Below are 18,311 nucleotides of genomic sequence, written 5' to 3'. Positions count from 1 at the left end.
ATATGTGAGAATTGGAGAAGTCAAATGCTCAATGCCCTTCTTATGTATGGCACTCAGAGAAGTCTAGTTTGTTCAACACCAATCATGTGTGAGAATCTGAGGGGTCAAATGATGTCAGTGCCTCTCTTATGTCAATCAGAGTCAAACTGGTTCTGTTAAGTATGGTAATCAGAGTCGAACTGGTTCTGTTAAGAGTCAAACTGGTTCTGTTAAGTATGGTAATCAGAGTCAAACTGGTTCTGTTAAGTATGGTAATCAGAGTCAAACTGGTTCTGTTAAGTATGGTAATCAGAGTCAAACTGGTTCGGTGGTGTTGCCACTGTTATGTAATTAGTTAAATTCCAGTCATATAAAGTGGGAGTCTGAGGAGACCAATTAGTGCAGTGCCATTCATATAAGACTTCAGCTCCAACACATTACGTAATCAGCTCCCGGGTGGCTCCAGAGCTGTGTGTAGGGAAAAGGACGAAGGACGCAGGACACAGGACGCAGGACACATCCCCTTCCCCATCAAGGACACATCCCCTTCCCCATCAAGGACACATCCCCTTCCCCATCAAGGACACGTCCCCTTCCCCATCCCTGCTGGTGACGTGCTGCTCTCCTGCAACCCATCTCTCTCTCTCTATATATATATATAGAGGTGGGAGTAAGTCACACATGTGCAAGTCACAAGCAAGTCTCAAGTAACCTTCAAGTCTCAAGCAAGTCCGAGTCATTTTTTGTGACAATCAAGCAAGTCAAGTCAAGTCATAGCTTGGGTCAAGCAAGTCAAGTCATAGCCAAATCAAACAAAATCATGATGATTTACTCACGTTTTCATTTTAAAATAAGCTACAATAGGCTAGTTATTAACTGCTGGAGTTGTATTTGTAACAAACAAATAGACATCGCCTTCATTCAAGCCACATGCATCTGAACGGTTTATAGAATAAGATGAAATGTATACGAACAAAAATAAATGTATTTCAAGTAGAACTATTATAAAATAGCCTATTATTGTTTCAATATGCCTCAAATATTAGGTAAGCTACATCAAATCATGACAATATATTCAAACAGTTCAAGTTACACCTGTCCTGACCCGTCACCTCTCCAGGGACCCAAATGTTGAAAAAGTGAACTAATCAATCAATCAAACGCTGTCGCCGACGTCACTGCCAAACTTTGACAAGCGCGATAGCGCAATGGGTTTTAGGAGGGTTTAGGACCGTCAATGCTATATCATATTATACATAAGCCTAACATGTGAAGTAAGCTACTTTTCTATGCTGATTGCTGGCAGTTAGCTAGGCCTACTTACTGTTGTTACTACTAGGCTGTAATTCAGCGTCGTTGCTATGGAACAGGGACGTGTTTAAGAGGGAGGGAGAAAGAGAGGCGCTTACTTTAGGTTACATTGGCAACATTTTCGCTAGCATATCAAGATTAAACTTAGACAAGAAAATGTTTCACTTTGCCATTTCACACATTTTAACCTAATATGGCATTAACTAAAAAGCATAATAGATTCAAAGCCAACTCTTAACATGTCTCAAATTTGACAGTAGGTTTCAAACACGACTAACTTCTGACGGATGAAAATCAACGTGGTGGTGGTAATGTCGCTAATTTGCGCACTTGCAGACTGCTGTTCATTTCTCCTTTGAGTTGTCAAATACATCATCTGTGAAGCCAAACATTATTATGTTGTGGTATAAACGTAGAGCCTTCCATATTTGCAAGTTAGCCTACCTCAGTCTGTCTCATTTGATCTGGCACTTGTTGTTGGTCTGTTGCGTCACTTGGTAACAATGACAGGTTCGTTCACGTGGCGCATGCAACAACACCTTAATATCTATGAAAAAGTCAAGTCATTTCAAGTCATTTGTCTCAAGTCTAAGTCAAGTCTCAAGTCATGAATAGCAAGTCCAAGTCAAGTCAAGTCTTAATATTGATCAAGCAAGTCTCAAGTCCTAAAAAATGAGACTCGAGTCTGACTCGAGTCAAGTCCTGTGACTCGAGTCCCCCATGTCTGATATACATATTGGGTGTTTGGAACAGCTGAATAAAGGTTTGCAGGTATAAGCCTTTAAAGGATTCCAACATTACATTATTACATTACAGAATTACATTATTTTTCTATTCTACTGTTACTATTTACAGGGTCTTCCCATTTTCACTGCACTAATTGTATTATGTGATATATCTATCTCCTTACCATCCCATCCCTCCTTATTCAGGTATAAGCCTCCAAATTCTAATCAGTTCTTAGGTCACCAATCTGTTGACCAGTATCAATTTACATAAGCAAAACAAGTCAACAAAAACATCAAAACAAGCCTCTGTAACTAGGTGCAGTGCAGAGCCATTAAAGGGAATTTACTCTGACAGAGGAGGCTCTCCCATGCTCTCTGAAGTCTCCAGTGGTCAGTTAGTCAGTCCAGTTTAGTCTGTGCTGTCTGGCTCTCTTTCCTCTCTACATGTCAGGGTCTCTTAAGAGGTCTACACCAGTCATGTCAGGCCTGTTGGGTCTAGACCAGTGTTCTGTGAGACGAGGGTCCTCTGTGCTGACCATAGTGAGGTTTGTGTGTGAGTGTGTGTGTGTGTCTGTCTGTCTGTCTGTCTGCTTTTTTCTACACCAATAAACTGTATGGCATTCTGCAGATTCTGAGGGGAAGGATATATGTGTAGTTCAGTATGGAAGACTCTTGAAGTCCCCCCCCCCACACACACACACACACAAACATGCACACACACACACCCTCTCTCTCCAGGCTGTTTGAGCTGTAGACTTGGTGCTGTCTACACTGAGGGAATGTGACATCTGAGGGCCAGTGCCAGACTGCCTCACTGCAGGGGCATCCAACCAGTGATGAGTCCTGAACCCCCCCTCTCTCTCACACACACACTTCTGCAGGGTATCCAACCAGTGATGAGAGCCCTGAGCCACACACACACACATGGGGGATTTCAGCCAAGAGGCCCCAAACCTGGCCATGAGCCCTCAGCCTCAGAATCCAGTGATTGCTCTCTCTCTCTCTCTCTCTCTCTCTCTCTCTCTCTCTCTCACACACACACACACACACACACACACACACACACACACACACACACACACACACACACACACTTTTCCACTGTTTCTCTCTCCCTTTCACACACATACACACGCTGAGAGAGAGGATGAAAAGAGAGGCCAGAGAGAGAAGCATATAGCACGAGCTTCAGGAAGGAAGAAGGAAGAGAGGACCTGAGAGGGTGCAGATGCAGCAATGAAAAGAAAAGGGAGACAGGGAAGAACAACCAGAGCAGAGAGGAGGATCAGAGAGAGAGAGGGAGAGAGGGAGGGAGGGAGAGAGAGAAAGAGAGAGAGGGAGGTAGAAAGGGAGAGAGAGAGAAAGGGAGATGGAGTGTGGATGCATGAGAATGTCGCTATAGTTGGCCCGAATCTTTCAGAGAGTTTGTGTTGTGAGTGCGTGAGAGAGCAATGCTTCTCTCCCAGGCAACAGATCACAGATTCTGGCAGACACTCCACACACACACACACACACACACACACACACACACACACACACACACACACACACACACACACACACACACACACACACACACACACACACACACACACACACACACACACACTCAAACCCATGGCCACTCATTGCTTCATCAAAACGCAGCCATGAAACATTCATACAGCCATTTCTTCTAGAGCAGAGTGTTACTCATTGCGAGGCTCGCGAACCACATGCGGCTCGTCAAGCTATAATTGGTGGCTCGCATGGTAGCTTTGGTGAGGGCCCAGGTTGATAAAAACAAAGGTAGGCTCTGATTTAGCCTAGTCTACTGTATGACTTCAACGAGGTGATCTTTAGTTTCGTTCTGCTTACAGTATCTCACTGCCACTTGCAACGCCTTTGAATGCAATCCGCTGCCCTGTTTACCGGCAATGCTACAGCGGACTTAAACTGCCACCTCGTGGTGATAAGTTGTAATACATTTCACGTAGCTGCTTGAATCACGGAAAGCGCGAATGAAGTGGCCACTTCTAAATGGGAGCCACTGTATGTGGTAACACAGCCAATACATTTTTTCAAATGTGCTTCATAAACATACAATACTGCACTACAAAAACGCAACCATCTGAATTATACTTCTCCCTTCAACCAAATAATGAAGGTGAAAGGAAGTTATTAAGCCTTAATGGTGCTTCCTAAAGGGGGTATTGTGGCATTGTTTACAAAACTTAACCGCAGCGCACGTTTGCAGGCAGGCGACGTTAGTTCCGCTAGCGAAACACAAAATGGACCGGTTTTTAATAAAAAAAATGTAAAAAAGGGACAGAAACGAGCTCAAAAATCAGAAGGACAGACACACAGTGTGGATGAGGGAAATGAGTCTGAGGAAGCAGCAAACAAAAATCAGCACGAAGACACCGGGGAGGGGACGAGCAGACAAACGGCAGGTGTAGCGTTACCCAGTATTGGCTGTGTTATTTTTTGCAAAGGTGACTTAGTATGTTGTCGTAAAAGTGGCTCTCCTTTTGATTTTGCACTGCCAATGTGGCTCTTGTGAAAAAAAATAGTGAGGATCACTGTTCTAGAGAAAATACAACGTGCACAGGCTAGAAGAAAAGAGGCACAAAAAAACTACTCACTGAAAGAATGAAAGATTAGGATGGAAAAAAACTATACAGCAGGTGCTGTATGAGAAAGAGAGAGAGAGAGAGAGAGAGAGAGAGAGAGAGAGAGAGAGAGAGAGTGGGAGAGAGTGGGAGAGAGAGATATGAAAGAAACAGAGAGACATAAGAAAGAAAAAGAGGAAGAGGGTGCATGTTTGTACAGTAAGGAGCTCCACAGGTGCAGTCAGGGGCCGTTGGGGCTCATGGATGGCCAGCCTCCCACCTCTCTACGGCAAGAGAACTGGGACAGAAAACACGCAGCTCCACACTCTCGACTCTAAGAGCAGCACACTATGGACATGACCAATGTCTCACTCATCTGATCGCCTCAGACATGAGCAGCTGAGGGAGTACTGAGCACTCATTTGAACATAAACATTACTTAACAAGTAAGCGTCGAGCACCAACACAATAAATCAGTTGAGAGACTGGAAGTCCCAACTTGCTCCGTGGCTGGCTAATACAAAGCTGCGCACAACACCCTGCACAACACTCTGTCAGTTCTTCCAATTTCCGCTCAATGACCGAACCGAGGTTTTGGCCCACTCATCAGCCGCTCGGCATGGCAATGACAGCCCAGCGTGCGTGTGTGATTTCCGGGAGCACGCGGTTGACCTCACTCACCTGAGCTGGACGACGGAATCATGTTCCCCGATCGCTGCACTTCATCAAACCTGCTGAAGATTACATTCAACCTGGAGAGAGAAAAGGAGATGGAGAGAAAGGGGGGGGGGGGGGGGGTGGAGAGAGAGAGAGAGAGAGAGAGAGAGAGAAAGAAAAAAGGAGATTGGTCAGTGCCCTGTGTAGGATGATGAATGAGGGATCTTGATGGCACAACTGATTTTTTTCCTCTAAAAAACCCCAAAAAGCAAAGCAAGAGAGAGCAAAGCAAGAGAGAGCAAAGCAAGAGAGAGCAAAGCATGGAGCTCTAGAGGAACTCCTGCAACGCCTGCTCCCTGTGTGGCCCTCATAGCTACACAGCCTACAGCTGACCTCTACAGTAAAGAAAGAAAGAAAGAAAGAAAGACATATTTCTGTGGGAAAGGGTGATAAATGAGACAGGGACGGGGGCGGTCTGACTTTCTTCTGTCCCTTCTTCTACTTCCTCTTAATCCTCCTCTTTATAGCGTCCTCCGTTCCTCCAGGAGCAGATTTATAAGCATCAATTTCCTGGCTGCACACTGCTGCAGTTGTCCCAGACACATCCTGTAGAGTTCAACACGCACACACACACACACGCACACACACATACACACACACACACACACACACACACACGCACACACACATAACCCATATGTGGAGAGGACCTGTAGAGCCCAGCGCTGCACCCATGTGTCGAGATGACGGGAGACAGACCACAGAGAGGCATGAATGAGAGGGAACACACACACGTACACACACACAAGTACACACACACACACAGGTGCGCACACACACACACACACAGACACACACACAAACACACACACATACACACACACATTCGGTATTGTAGTAGGCTGAATATATTCTTGAGTTACTGCTGCATTGTGATCATATGGGAGAAACAGAATGCAGAAATAATTATATAATAAAGCAATGAATGAATCAACTTCTGACACAATCATTCAGGTGTAACCTATCCATCAAATCAAATTTATAAAACCAGATCATCAATGACACATACACGCCAAAACACACACACACACACACACACACACACACACACACACACACACACACACACACACACACACACACACACACACACACACACAAGGCTCCACAGCCTCTGTATAGCAATCTCAGTGACACCAATAAACCCCTCAGCTTCTCGATCATGCCAACGTGACACAGACACGAACACACACATATGCGCACGCATACACACACAGCCAACCAATCGATGAGCTTTTTGAGAAACACCAGTGATGTGGCTCACGTTGCCATACATGAATTCCCCGATAATGATACAGAGAGACAGAGACACAGAGAGAGAGAGAGAGAAAGAGAGAGAGAGAGGGGGGGGAGAAAGAGAGAGAGAGAAGGAGCATACAGGAAGGAGAGGAGGAAGAAGGGAAACAACAGCAGAAAGACACGACTGGGGGAGGAGAATGACAGCAGGAGCAGCAGAGAAAGGAGAGAGAGAGAGAGAGATAGGAGAAAAGAGGAGGAGAGTGAGCAAGAGAGAGAAAGGAGACAGAGAGAGAGGAGAAAAGAGCGCGAGAGCGATATCCCCCCGGTGTGTCTCGTGAGTGTGCCATGTGGGTGGAGAGGCTGATCTGAGACGCAGTGTAGTATCTTGAGTGAGACAGCTGTGGCCGAGTCGTGCACTTCCCCACGGCACCGTATCAGGGAGCTGCGCTGATGAGCCAGCACTGCTGCACTGGCACCAGTCCCTCTCCTCTGCTCTGCTCCCTGATGGCTCAGGGCTGTTTCAGAGCACCTTTACCCTGATTGTTCTTAAACGCAGGCTAAGAAATTCGTAGTGCCTCACCTTTACACGATTCGACAGCTGATTTCCTGCAGTCTTCCTCAGAAGAGTCACATGACTCTTCAGCTACAGTGGGTACTGGTTGAAAATGGACACTTCATTCACAAAAAACATGATTCACGCAGCTGAGGGAGTGAATGAGCCAATTAAAACTGAGGGATCCACAGTGCCAGCAGTCATTTCCAGCAGCACATGGAATCATCAGCCATTCTGAGTCAATATGTGGAACCACCAAACCTCAGCTTTTTTGTGTTCTACCTCTGCCTTCTGCCTTGAAATGGTCACTGTTATTCACTCAGTTACAGGGTTCTCACTCTAAGGCAAATGTAAAATTCCATGACTTTTCCCTGACAAAAAAAAAAAAAAATACTATATAATGAATGATACAATATACTGACCAAAGATTTCAGAGCAAGAAACTTGGAGAGTTTCTTACTTGGAGAGCAGGAGATGAATAAATGGGCATTAACTAAACAAAGTGGGGCTAACAACAACTACTCAAGCAAGCAATAAAGCTAATACGATATGCACCAATTCTGCATGGGCATAGTAATATATTAATGTGTTTTGGCAAGTACATTTTTAATTTAAAATATAAATATCCCTGATATTTCATGACTTTGACCCACAAATTATACAATTCCCTGACTTTCCATGCCTGGAATAGACTTTCCAAAATGTCATGGTATTCCAGAAATTCCATGATCCATGGGAACCCCGCAATTAACATTCAGCTTTCTCCCTCTCAGTTCCTCCTAAAATGTCTCATCTCCATCTCCCAAAATCTCTCTTCTCCCAAAATCTCCCCATTTCTACGCTCCCTGCCTTAGTTCTCACTCCACACTGCATTTGTAACACGCTCCATGGTCACGTTGTAAGCGCTTCACCAAGCACAGATAGACGATTAGACATGCGGGAAGAACGATCAGGGAAATGTCACATTGATTTCCAATCTCAGAGCTGCCTTCAAACCGAGAGGACTTGTGAATAAATCATTACACAATCGAGAATTACTTATTCAGAATCATTTAGTCAGACTAAATCCGAGGATAAAAAATTCATCAAGCTTCACTTTGCCGAGTCCACACAGAGATCACAGCACCTGTCTAGGAGGACAATGTCCCCATAGGGATGAGAATGGCCTCCAGAACACCTGAATTATGATATCAATGTGAGTGGTGGCTGAAGCTGCACACAGCTAGATCCCACAACAGCCCTTACGAAAAGTAACAATGGATTAACCATTACCACCGTTTTACTGTGTTTTTTTGGGAAACCATGACAACCTCGTCAGTGCAGTAGGTACTGCATCAGTCTCATAATCTGAAGGTTGTGAGTTCAATCCTCACACAGGGCACGATGCTTTTTTTTTATCAACTATAGTGATATACCATGGTTATCATGGTTACCCAATGGTTAATCCATGGTTAAGGGAGCACCCACGGTCACTGAGGGTTGGCTGGTGGCATTACAACGAACCGTAAATGAGGCAATACCTGGGTTCAGAGAAGGATGATGTGAGTGAATTTTATAGAGGACTGTGTTTCCTGGATATCGGTCCATGCATATTAAAAGAGCTTCCTGGATTCCTGTGTATCTAGTCACAGCTCTGTCCGCATCTTTCTTTCTCTGTGTTTTCTTTTTGTGTTGTTTCCCGAAACGGGCTCTCTTCTCTTTGAAAATGATCAGTGCAGTCGTCTTGTCGTCAGTCGTTTGAGTGCCTCAACCCACACTAGTCTCGCTCCGACGGCAACGCGTCCATGATGTGTGCAGTGGCTTTGTTTGGACACCGCCTTTGACAAAACACACGTCACCGACTCTCCCAAGCAGCAAATTTAAGCAGAACATGCAGACACAGACAAGACACACGCACACATACACACACACACACACACACATACATAAAACAACACACACACACATTCTTATTCTCAAACACATAGACATACGCTTACACACACAGACATAGACACAGACACACAGACATAGACACAGACACTCAGGCACACACACACACACTCAAGCCCCAGAGGGAGCATATGGCAGCACAGCTTAGCATTTTAACTTGAGCTGCTTAATCGCCATTTTAATTGTTCAGAAATCTGTGGCGGTAACAGGATCAGGGAGCGAGGGCCCGAGCAGGAGCGTACAGGTGGGAGAGCCCTGCTGAACGGAGACGAGCGAGAGCCTATCTATCTATCTATCTATCTAACTCTCAGCCCTAATCTAATTACCCACGCGCTCTCACCGAAAGGACCCCAAATTAGCTTAGCGCCCTGAGCAGAGCAGCAGCTAACTCTCCACAGAGCTCATTAGCACACAGGAGCTAATGGAGTGCAGGGCAGACACGGACATTTAGCCTCCTGGCTTGACAGGGTTTTTAAGGAGTTCAAGGAGTAAGAGGACAGAGGAGAAAAATGTGTGTGTGTGTGTGTGTGTGTGTGTGTGTGTGTGTGTGTGTGGTCATCTCAGTCTGGTGGCATTTTGTGCATGTGATTTGCCATTTGGTCAGCAAAACTTCAAACCTCAACATCACTCATTAGATGTCAGTCCATACTTGCTTCTGTAGGATGAAGCCTGTTTTTGTTTATGCATGCATGTGTGTGGTCATGTCTATGAGTGTGTGTGTGTCTGTGTGTGTGTGTAAGTGAGAAAGGGAGTGTGAGGGAGAGAGAGGAGAGGGAAGTGTGTGTGTGTGTGTGTGTGTGTGTGTGTGTGTGTGTGTGTGTGTGTGTGTGTGTGTGTGTGTGTGTGTGTGTGTGTGTGTGTGTGTGTGTGTGTGTGTGAGTGAGTGAGTGAGTGAAAAAAGAGAGAAAGAGAGCCAGCCTTGCAGTAGAGCAGTAAAGCCCAACCCCTGTGCTGTCCAGCAGAACCTAAGGTCACGTTGTATGATTTCCATGCCAACAGGACGTGGCCTCGCAACACCCCCACCCCCCACCTCCGCCCCCTTTCCTGACACAGCTGCTCTTCCGTGAGGTGAAACCTCTCAGATGATTTAATCCTGTTACACCGGGATCAAAGTGTCCAGATATTTGCAGCATTATATAAATCTGATATCACAGCCATCCCAGCCAAGGTTGTGGGAGACAGGGCTACGCTGTTTTCCCAGGGGACTTATATGAGCAACTCTGGGGTGGGACTTCCTCTGAGCAGAGACAGCGTTCCCATGACTACATGGATGGCAGCGGAGAACACCAAAACATTTAGTGGAGAGATCCTCTACTACACTGGTCATGTGCCTCCTCGGATGGACAAGGTGCAGACCACACCGATACCACAGCTTTTTATTTCCTGAAGAAGCGCAGATAGGCTACTGATGAAGATAGATATCTGCAATGTAACTTTGTCACTTACTGTCACGTTGGAGAAAAAGCATCTGCTAAATAAAGGAAGGGTGCAGTCAGTGAGTCTAATCTAATATACTTTTCGTCAGATTCATTTTATTTTAGTTTAAACACACCAATCTGTGTGTGCACCCAAGACATTGTGGTCTCCCAACACAGTCCTGGCTCTGGATATTCCAGCTAGTCAACACAGAACACAGACAGCACTGACAGGGGAAGACATGGATATGCTGCTGGGCTCAAATATCAACAACCTCTCTTGTGACCTGCGGACTCCACCATTAAAATGAAGAAAAAAAACAAAGAACTGCAAATACATTTGGACCAAATCAGGACCGTGGGCCCACTGGCTTGGAGGAGTGAGTGTAGGCGTTAGGAGAATTTCTCCCCCCATGATGATGAGCGTGGAGTGGGGCACGCTACGCTTATGATGGCGCCCGCAGGCAACATTATGATATATTAGGCAAAGTCATTATCAACTCTAATATTAGTTTTTATGGTGCTACAATCTACACACTGAAAGTAAACTGGGACACAGTATGCTAGTGCTATGCTAGTGCTATGCTAGTGCTATGCTAGTGTGTATGCATATGTGCGTGTGTGTGTGTGTGTGTCCTTAAAAGCAATGGATTTTATTTCCTTCTATGCTGAGATTTGTAAAACAACCTTTTGAGCAAACAGAAATAAAGTTCAGTTTAAACCTCACTCTGTGTCTGACCCAATGACATTTACTCCACAACCACACCCCAAAAATGCCCTTTACTCACGTGTGTGTGTGTGTGTGTGTGTGTGTGTGTGTGTGTGTGTGTGTGTGTGTGTGTGTGTGTGTGACTGTGTGTGTGTGACTGTGTGTGTGTGTGTGTGTGTGTGTGTCTGTGTGTCTATGGGCGCAAGTGTGTGTGGGCGTGTGTTGTAAACAGTACCAGACAGTAAAGTAAAGCACCCAGTGTGACTTCATTCCAATAACATGATGACATTTACAACTTCTGCTGCCACAAACACCTTTCTCTTTCTGTTTGTGTGTGTGTGTGTGCTTGTTTGTGGTATGTGAGAATGTGTGTGTGTGTGTGTGTGTGTGTGTGTGTGCGCGTGTGCGTGTGCGTGTGCGTGTGTAGGCATGTATGTGTGTTTGTTTGTGGTATGTGATAATGTGTGTGTGTGTATATGTGTATGTGTGTGTTTGTTTGTGGTATATGTCTGTGTGTGTGTGTGTGTCTGTGTGTGTGTGTGAGCATATGTAAGTTCACTCATCAGTTCTGACCGCCCTGACAGGTGATTAAGCAGGTGGTGGTCAAATGAAAGGGCCCATTCTCTGTAATCTCTTAGAGCTACAGAGCTCCTCACAGTAGCATACACACAGCAGCACAGGCCCCCCCCTCCCTCTCGCTCACTAGGAGTGTGTTTGCGTGGGATCGGTGACGCACTGTGAGCTTGCAAGTGAGCCGCGAGTCCATCGGCGCCCTGTGTGTGTGTGTGTATTCGTGCGTGCGTGCGCGTGTGTGTGTGCGCGTGTGTGTGCGCGCGTGTGTGTGTGAGCGTGTGTGTATGCGTGTGTGTGTATGCGTGTGAACCTCCAGCTCTTGTTCACTTTCTCTGTTGCTCCAGCAGAGCTGGGATGCAGCACACAGAGCAGCAGGCTGAGGAGCGCAGCAACATACGGAGAGAAAATACCGCGCCGTACTCAGAGAGCCATTAATTAGGCCGTGGAAACAGAGTGAGGAAGAAGAAAAACAGAGAAAGAGAGAGAGAGAGAGAGAGAGAGAGATGAGTAAAGCTGAAAAGGGCTTTACTCATCTCAGGCCTTACTCATCAGTGGGGGAGATGTGCTGGCGAATGCTGTGTTGGTAAAGTAGCACTTCTGACTGGTACTTCATTACAGTCTGCACAGATGGCCCTGTCTCCTACTGATCTGCGGCTCACATCACTGTATCCACAGGCTATCTATCTATGCACACTGCTACCTGAATGACACTTTGGGATATTAATATGAGTCTTACTGAGTCAATAGTGAACCATCTGTGTGGAATACAAACATGCACACACACTCTGTCACACAGACACACACACACACACACACACACACACAGACACAGACAGACACACACTTGTGTATGTGCTATGGCAGAGGTTGGTACCTGGACTGTGGAAGCCCTTTCTTGGTGAGGTCCGTCCTCACTCTCTCCCCCACGTGCCTGTAGATCTCCACCAGACAGCCCATGGCTGCGTCCCGCACCTGAGGACACACACACACAAACACACACACACACACACACACGCACACGGTCAGTTGGCACAATACAGGGCTGGGCCATCTACATTCCCTTCAAGCATCTCTACTCTATATCCATTACTGATTGCCTATCTGGTCTCTTCCACTGGACTAATTACCCAGGGTCCTACAGTCTCCTCTCTGAAGCCTTTGGGTGAAGGTCTGTGGGGCGTGGCCTACTGGTTAGCACTTCGGACTTGTAACCGGAGGGTTGCCGGTTCGAACCCCGACCAGTAGGCACGGCTGAAGTGCCCTTGAGCAAGGCACCTAATCTCTCACTGCTCCCCGAGCGCCGCTGTTTTTGCAGGCAGCTCACTGCGCCAGGATTAGTGTGTGCTTCACCTCACTGTGTGTTCACTGTGTGCTGAGTGTGTTTCACTAATTCACGGATTGGGATAAAAAAAAAAAAAGAGAACAAATTTCCCTCACGGGATCAAAAGAGTATATATACTTATATACATACATGTGTGCTTGGGTAAAAGGAACAGCTATGAAGGACCAGTCTGACTAGCCTCAAGAGCACTGTTCTCCTTTCTGCCTAATTCAGTAAGGTTGTATGGGCATTACTAAACCCACTTGCCCAAGATGTTAGGGCTCGATTACCTCGACAAATAGAAAACTTCTAATAGAAAACAGATCTCTATTGAAAAAAGTGTTTAGTCTAGGATTAGGCTTAATCCGTGTCCCTATACGTAATAACGCATGAAGAATTGCATATGATGGTGACCTAGTTTCTCCAACGCAAACATGAGACAGGACAGACAGGGTCAGAGAAAATGGCTTCCTGTTTCAGTTTCAGGCAGGAAGTGCTCTTCCTCTGGCGATAGCGCTATGGAGCGCAGCAGGACGCTGTTCACGGCGTCTGATAACTTTATGAGGATGCCTCACGCTTCAATAAAGTGGGTGTGTGTTTTGTTCATTAGCATTGCTTTTCCTGTGTGACTAGAGTACACACAACACGTCTATACTTAACTTCAAAAGATCTCCTTAGGAGAGAAATAAATATTCCGGCCTGGGATAGCGAAGCAGAAACATGCTTTTACGCAGCCACTAGGCACAGCTGCTCACAGGAGTTGGGAAAAAAGACAGGGAAAAAAAGAGAAGAAAAAAAAAACAGGAGGAGAAATGTGATTACATATCTCATAGGCTCCACCATCTGCAAGGGCCTTGACTCTTTTGTTTACACCCAGCAGACAGATGGTGCAGCGTGCTGGACAAACACTACTCTCTCTGTCCAGCAGGGGGAGCTGTTCCCTTTAGCATCAGCAGCTCCAGCAGCACCCAGACACTCCGCTCCATTGTTGTCCAGCCAGCCAATCAGGGCCAGGAGGCCACAATGTGGTTTCAGTCTGCCTTCAAGATGCTATTTGGGAGAGACAATGGCCTGTGGTGGCTGTCGTTTTCAGACAAGCCAAAGCTCTTGTGGCCTTGCGGTGACTTGGCACAGATATGGAAAGAGAGAGAGAGAAAGAGAGAGAGAGAGAGAGAGAGAGAGAGAGAGAGAGAGCGCGAAAGAGAGGCTCTCATTCTGGTGAGGGGGAAATGCTGATGCCGTGAAAAGCAGACAAAAGAGAGAGGGGTGATAGGTCAGCCATGGGGCACGTACCTGGCTGGTGGGGTCTCCCAAAAGGCTGCATATGTGGGGGACAATCTTGCTAAGGGTGAGAGCCTGGGCACCATATCTGCAGAGAGAAGAGACAGAGGATGGTGGTTAGTGAGAGACTGACAGAGAGAGAGAAAGAGAGGGAGGAAGAAAGAAAAAGAGAGAGTGGGAGAAGGAAAGAGGGAAGAGGAAGAGACAACAACTCATTTTGTGCAGCATGAGGTGGCAATTAAGTCTGAGAGACTCCAGTGGCAGTTTTGCTTTAGCTTTGTTTTTCTTTTCCTGTAGGACCAACAACTCTTTGCCAACACACTTGTTAGTTTCTCTCTCTTTCTTTCCCCCACAAACTTTTACTTTAAACTGAATCTGTCCTACTTTCTCTACAGACCATATGTGTCCCCCAAAAAACTTCAATGAAAAAACAAAAAGAAACAGAAACAAAAAACAATGTTCAATTCAATCCCACAATCCTCTCTTTCTACACAACAGCTGCATGCTGGGTAATGTCCTGCCTTAAATAAACTACTGATACACAGTTGCATTCTATAGACCTGGAGAGACTGACCTATGACCTCTCCCAGTCATTTATTTCATTCGAAATAACTGACGCTATGCTAACTACACCTTGTATTCCAAAACCTGATGCTATGCTAACTACACCTTTCATTCCAATACCTGATGCTACGCTAACTACATCTTTCATTCCAATACCTGATGCTATGCTAACTACACCTTTCATTCCAATACCTAATGTTATGCTAATTACACCTTTCATTCCAATACCTGATGCTATGCTAATTACACCTTTCATTCCAATACCTGATGCTATGCTAACTACACCTTTCCCTGCACATGGTCTAAGGTAAGTGAAGTGGGTGGGAGGTTGGAGGGACACTCACGCGTTGAGGGTGCCGATGAGGCACAGACACACTCCCTCTCGTGTTCGGTTGTTCTTGTGCTTGAAGCCCCCGAGCATCCGGTCCCACACATACTGAAAGCACACACACAAGCATATCAGCACACAAGGTCAGATCAGTGTGTGTGTGTGTGTGTGTGTGTATGTGTGTGTGTGTGTGTGTGTGTGTGTGTCTCACCTGTGGGTTGGCAGCCTGGTCCATGATCTTGAGGAGTAAGGTCTGGTCCTGGTCCCGGACCTGGTCTTTGGCGTCCCCCAGGCGGTCCATCAAACTGGGCAGAACTGCAGAACCGACCCCACACACACACACACACACACACACACACACACACACACACACACACACACACACAAACACAAATACACACACAACCACAATCACATCAGAACACCAAGATCCCTGGCAGGATTACCCACAGTGCATGTGGGTGTGTCTGGGCATGTCACAAAGTCAAAGTTCTCAGTTTGCCAGACAACATTGAAATCTGTGAACCTACTGAATCAGTTTCAAATCAAACCTGTGTCTCAGAGTTCTCATTTATCTTAACAACCAGGTACAAATATAACCTGCCAATCCACCATTTTGAGAACACAATACTGTCCCTGGATTAACCCAGATGGGTACAGTCATGCTAATGATTAATCAATGCTAAAGACTTGTCACGTCTGATTAGTGAGACTCTCTCCAGGTGTGAACAGGGCGTTAATGGGCATGACATCACGCCCAACTGTGTCTAAAGGCAAGGATATGGAGGTCCGTTTTGTCAGAGACTTTCTAATGAGGCGTCACAGCACTCAATGAATCTCCCATAGAAATGTATTGGGTTAGTTCAAACATGGCAGTCATCTACACATATTCCGCCATTTCCACCGCCAAAAGTTGACATGTGAATACATCGTGCCAATCATGTGGTATGTGATACATGGGGCAACATTGCTCAAGAAGTTGCCCCATGTATCATCACCTTAACAGTATAGTAAAGCTAACGCTAACTAAGCCTTTAACTGTAACATTGTAACAGCATAGTAAAGCTAACGCTAACTAAGCCTTTAACTGTAACATTGTAACAGCATAGTAAAGCTAACGCTAACTAAGCCTTTAACTGTAACATTGTAACAGCATAGTAAAGCTAACACTAACTAAGCCTTTAACTGTAACATTGTAACAGCATAGTAAAGCTAACGCTAACTAAGCCTTTAACTGTAACATTGTAACAGCATAGTAAATCTAACGCTAACTAAGCCTTTAACTGTAACATTGTAACAGCATAGTAAAGCTAACGCTAACTAAGCCTTTAACTGTAACATTGTAACAGCATAGTAAAGCTTTATGTATGAATTATTTGTTTATTTGTTTGTTTGCTTTTCAAACAAGCTTACCTGTTGACACCTGACCTCTGAAGCGGTCCTGCAGTCTGTTCAGTAAGGCAGAGAGAATGTCCATTCCCAACAAAGCCAACTGGAGGAAGCAGAATAAAAAGGACAAATAAATATATTTAAATACAATTAAACTTCAAACAAAAAACATTGCTCAACAACATGCATTAATAGAGTATGTGACCACAACTGTAATCCAGCATTACATCATCTGACCCACAAGTCAGGGCTTTGTGGTTTGCTGTAAAATGCAAATGAGACTCTGCAAAGGATCATGGGTAATGCAACACTTTTCATTTAAACTTTTTTTCATGGTCACAGTGGTCACAGAATCCCCATGTAACATACTCCAGATGACAAACATGAGTTCAGGTTTAGATAAGCGACACTGAAAATCCCCCAGAGAGAGAGAGGGGGAAACCACCGTCATGGAGAAAACTACACCCAGTGGGGCATGCTGCTGAGGCAACATCTCCGTGGCAACCATCTTTGTCTTGGGGTGAGAGTGATGCTCAATGAACGTATAGTGAGAGCATCTCTGCTAACGCCATAACGACACATACGCATCACCTGGGCAGCAATGCCTGGGCTATGGTGCAATTTTTGGAACCCTTTTATTTGTATAAGAACAAACACTACAGCAAACAACTTCAACAACTAAGTGAAAAATGCTGCCGTCTACTGGAACCTTCTGATCAAAACACACTCTCTGTCCAGAAGGAGAGAGGTTTGCACACCGTATATGAGGATGTAAGTCTTACAAAAATCTGAATCTAATGTTTTACACAATAGACCTACCACACACTAGCACATGATGTAGCGAAGCCAGACAGTGGATCTGATTATAGGGGAGTCATTACACTTGTCTGGCTGGGTAATCCTGATCCTTTGTTCTACGGGGAGGGGGGAGGGAGGTAGAAAGACCGAGAGAGCGCGAGAGAGAGAGAATTATTGTAATTATACTGATGACACAGTACTTGAACAGGGTCAGGAAAGAAGAAAGGCGAACAGGGGGAGAATGTCTGCACATGCACACAAACACATCCATACAAATCCAAACACAAAAAACATACTGTTGTCTACAAACAGACACACACACACACACACACACACACACACACACACACACACACACACACAGAGGGAGTGCCAGACCTGGCACAGACACAGCTATGTGCATGATTAAACACACACACACACACACACACACACACACACCTGAAGAAACACACATACATGTGCACATGCACACACAGTCAGAGCACCCAAGATGTTCTTTATTCCCAGATAGCTCTTTCACACACACACACACTGTAATAAGAGATCAATCCAGCCCGAGATACAATTATTGGGGGCTAAATCAGGAGACCAGACCCTGTAGTTGAGAGAGAGAGAGAGAACAGAAAGGAAGAAAGTTTAAGGCACTTGCTAACAGGACACCTCACTGTCCAGAGTCTAGCCCAACCTACGGCACAGGCGTTTTAGCTACCTCCACACACTCACTCCCTCTGTGATGGATGAAGCAGAGCTCACCTACGGCTCTCCACACACACACACACACACACACCTCCCCCTGTGATGGATGAAGCAGAGCTCACCTACGGCTCCCTGTGTGGCCAGGGAGGAGGAGGCACTGGGTGAGGGCGTGGCCATATCACAC

General features: G+C 45.7%; 1 protein-coding gene and 1 non-coding gene across 10 annotated transcripts in view; one reads left to right on the top strand and one right to left on the bottom strand.

The window, feature by feature from the left end:
- Positions 1 to 18,311, bottom strand: part of clasp1a (cytoplasmic linker associated protein 1a) — a 145,767-nt gene that overhangs the window by 90,839 nt on the left and 36,617 nt on the right. For all 9 annotated transcript variants that reach the window (XM_076264172.1, XM_076264176.1, XM_076264175.1 and 6 more), the window contains exons 3-8: positions 16,655 to 16,733; positions 15,453 to 15,556; positions 15,258 to 15,349; positions 14,362 to 14,437; positions 12,622 to 12,719; positions 5,291 to 5,361 (exon numbers count right to left, since the gene is read on the bottom strand). In XM_076264172.1, the coding sequence (XP_076120287.1) occupies positions 5,291 to 5,361; positions 12,622 to 12,719; positions 14,362 to 14,437; positions 15,258 to 15,349; positions 15,453 to 15,556; positions 16,655 to 16,733 (520 nt within the window). The remainder of the gene's footprint in view (positions 1 to 5,290; positions 5,362 to 12,621; positions 12,720 to 14,361; positions 14,438 to 15,257; positions 15,350 to 15,452; positions 15,557 to 16,654; positions 16,734 to 18,311) is intronic.
- LOC143101121 (U4atac minor spliceosomal RNA) lies at positions 17,134 to 17,262 on the top strand. Its single transcript, XR_012982110.1, has one exon. It is a non-coding gene; the product is annotated as a U4atac minor spliceosomal RNA (small nuclear RNA).

This window comes from Alosa pseudoharengus, unplaced genomic scaffold (assembly GCF_046254945.1).
Source record: "Alosa pseudoharengus isolate Yale_2024_CS ecotype anadromous, Long Island Sound unplaced genomic scaffold, YU_APseudo_1.1 YU_APseudo_1.1_scf_3, whole genome shotgun sequence".
NCBI lineage: Eukaryota > Metazoa > Chordata > Actinopteri > Clupeiformes > Clupeidae > Alosa > Alosa pseudoharengus.
This window is presented reverse-complemented; position numbering and strand designations above follow the sequence as displayed.